This window comes from Panicum virgatum, chromosome 9K, assembly GCF_016808335.1.
Source record: "Panicum virgatum strain AP13 chromosome 9K, P.virgatum_v5, whole genome shotgun sequence".
In the NCBI taxonomy this organism is placed as follows: Eukaryota; Viridiplantae; Streptophyta; class Magnoliopsida; order Poales; family Poaceae; genus Panicum; species Panicum virgatum.
This window is the reverse complement of record NC_053144.1, coordinates 6,659,870-6,662,061: the sequence shown is the minus strand read 5'-3', so window position 1 is coordinate 6,662,061 and position 2,192 is coordinate 6,659,870. Positions and strand designations below refer to the sequence as shown.

Below are 2,192 nucleotides of genomic sequence, written 5' to 3'. Positions count from 1 at the left end.
ATGCAGAAGCGCCAAGTGTCGTCCGCCTTCTTGACCAGCAGCACAGGTGCCGAGAACGGGGAGGTGCTGGGTCGAATGATGCCCTGAGAGAGCATCGTGGCACACTGGCGCTCGAGCTCGTCCTTCTGCAGCTAGGGGTAGCGGTACGGGCGGATCGTCACCGGCGCCGTGCCCGGCAGGAGGTGGATCCTGTGGTCGTAGGGGCGGGAGGGACGGAGGCAGCCCGCGCGACAAGCCGGCCGGCAGCTTCTGGGCCGAGGACGCCTCCTGCACGGCGTGGCTGGATGCGCAGCCGGCCAGCTCCGTCGTCTACGTCGGGTTCGGAAGCTTCGCCGCCTACGACGCCACGCAGCTCGTGGAGCTCGCCGAGGGCCTCCTGCTCACGTATGTTGCCCGGATACGCGGATACGGATACCGATATGCGATACGGAGATACTCCGATACACTATTTTTTTCAAAAAAACAAGCATACGTGGATACGCCAATATATATATAAAAAATAAAAATAAATAAAAGTTTCGTGAACTAGAATGTGAGAAAATAGAAGTTCCAGGGATTATAATGCGTCATAAACTCATATATTCATATGTTCTATAATTATTAGAAAAAAGAAGGGGCAAAAAAAAGAACCAACCTTATCTTACCTATTCGTCTGTTCCACGAATGGATGCCGGTCGTCTTCTTCCCCAACCTCCGGCACTCTCTCTCTCTTTGTAGCGGCCAACTCCGGCGGCCGCGGCTCCTCTCCCTCTCTAGCGGCCGCGCGAGCCGCGCGAGGCTGCTGCGGGCCTGCGGCTACGCGAGTGGGGATGAGAGGGTGGCACAGCTGAACAGAGGACTTTTATACGAAGCGATTGAGTGGTGTTGTTAGGGTTTGAAGGTATCGGACAGGTATCCACCGGTATTCCACGAGTATCCGATTTATTTTTATTATTTAAAAATATCTAAATAGTCCGATACTTACGGGATACGTATCCCGGAGTATCCGTGGAGTACGGGTATCTGACACGGTATCCGATACCGGTATGCGAGTTTTGCGGAAGTATGCACGTATGATAGCTGCTCACGTCCCGGCCGTTCCTGTGGGTGGTCAGGCCGGGGTCGGCGGGCGAGGAGCTCCTCGGGCGGCTCTGCCGCCGCGCCGCGCGGGCGCGTGGTGAGCTGGTGCCCGCAGCGGCGCGTGCTGGCGCACCCGGCGGTCGCCTGCTTCCTGACGCACTGCGGCTGGAACTCGACCATGGAGGCCGCAGCGAACGGCGTGCCGCTCCTGTGCTGGCCCTACTTCACCGACCAGTTCCTGAACCAAAGCTACATCTGCGACGTGTGGAGGACGGGGCTCAAGGTGCCGCGCCCGGCCGGTGGCAGTGGCGACGGCGGGACGACGGGGCTCGTGGGGAGGGACGTGGTGCAGGCCAAGGTGGAGGAGCTGCTCGCCGACGCCGGGACGAAGGCGAGGGCGCGCGCGCTGCGGGACCTCGCCCGGCGCGCCGTCGGCGAGGAAGGGTCGTCGCGCCGGAACCTTAGACGATTTGTGGACCTTGTGAAAGGATCGGCGAGTTGATGAAGCAAGAGAGCGAATCGATCATTGGCACTGGCAGATTGAATTCCAGAAACAGCCAACGGCTATTCTATTCGAGAAACAGCTTTTGTAATCTTTGGACGACATGCTGTGCTTGGGCTTCTCGCAGGCGGTTGCCCGCCCGCGCCAAGCGCCATTCCCGTTTGGGAGAAGGCACAAAGCCATGTGCCTGATTTTTTTTCTCAAAATACAACACATACGTACCGATGGTTACAAATACACGCACACTCATCTCTATAAATATACATACGCAACTCTACCTCTATCAGCATCTCCAAGAGAATATTTTTTAGATTACACAATACAACGCGGACACTCACAATGCACGCACACTCACACCCCTATGAACACACGTACGCAAACCCTACTCCTATGAACATCTTTAAGAGAATATACGCACGCAATCCTACCTCTATAAGCACGTCCAAGAGAGTGAGCCAGCAGATCCTTAAGATTTCAAAGTCATCACTGACGCGTCGCTATCTAGGAGCACGTAGCCTAACACTGAAATGATTGCGCTGGTTAATTCATGAAATAAATCCAGGAAGACATACGAGCATCAGTGTCGAGTCAAAGGCCTCGAACTCTATTCAAGTTTCACAAAAAAAAACTT

The 2,192-nt window shown here is 55.4% G+C and overlaps 1 protein-coding gene across 1 annotated transcript; it reads left to right on the top strand.

Annotated features, from left to right (window-relative positions):
* LOC120647666 (UDP-glycosyltransferase 83A1-like) lies at nt 1–1,798 on the top strand. The gene is made up of 3 exons (XM_039924537.1): nt 1–46; nt 132–384; nt 1,060–1,798. Exons 1-3 carry the CDS (start codon nt 1–3, stop codon nt 1,559–1,561), a joined length of 801 nt encoding a protein of 266 aa, XP_039780471.1. The 3' UTR covers nt 1,562–1,798.
* Nucleotides 1,799–2,192: the final 394 nt, after the last annotated feature.

Bases quoted from the DNA above. Each gene is read 5' to 3' on its own strand.
- LOC120647666 (XM_039924537.1), top strand. From the start codon at position 1: ATGCAGAAGCGCCAAGTGTCGTCCGCCTTCTTGACCAGCAGCACAG. The intron at 47-131 runs GTGCCGAGAACG...GTCCTTCTGCAG, and splicing joins CTTCTTGACCAGCAGCACAG to CTAGGGGTAGCGGTACGGGC. The intron at 385-1,059 runs GTATGTTGCCCG...CACGTATGATAG, and splicing joins GCCGAGGGCCTCCTGCTCAC to CTGCTCACGTCCCGGCCGTT.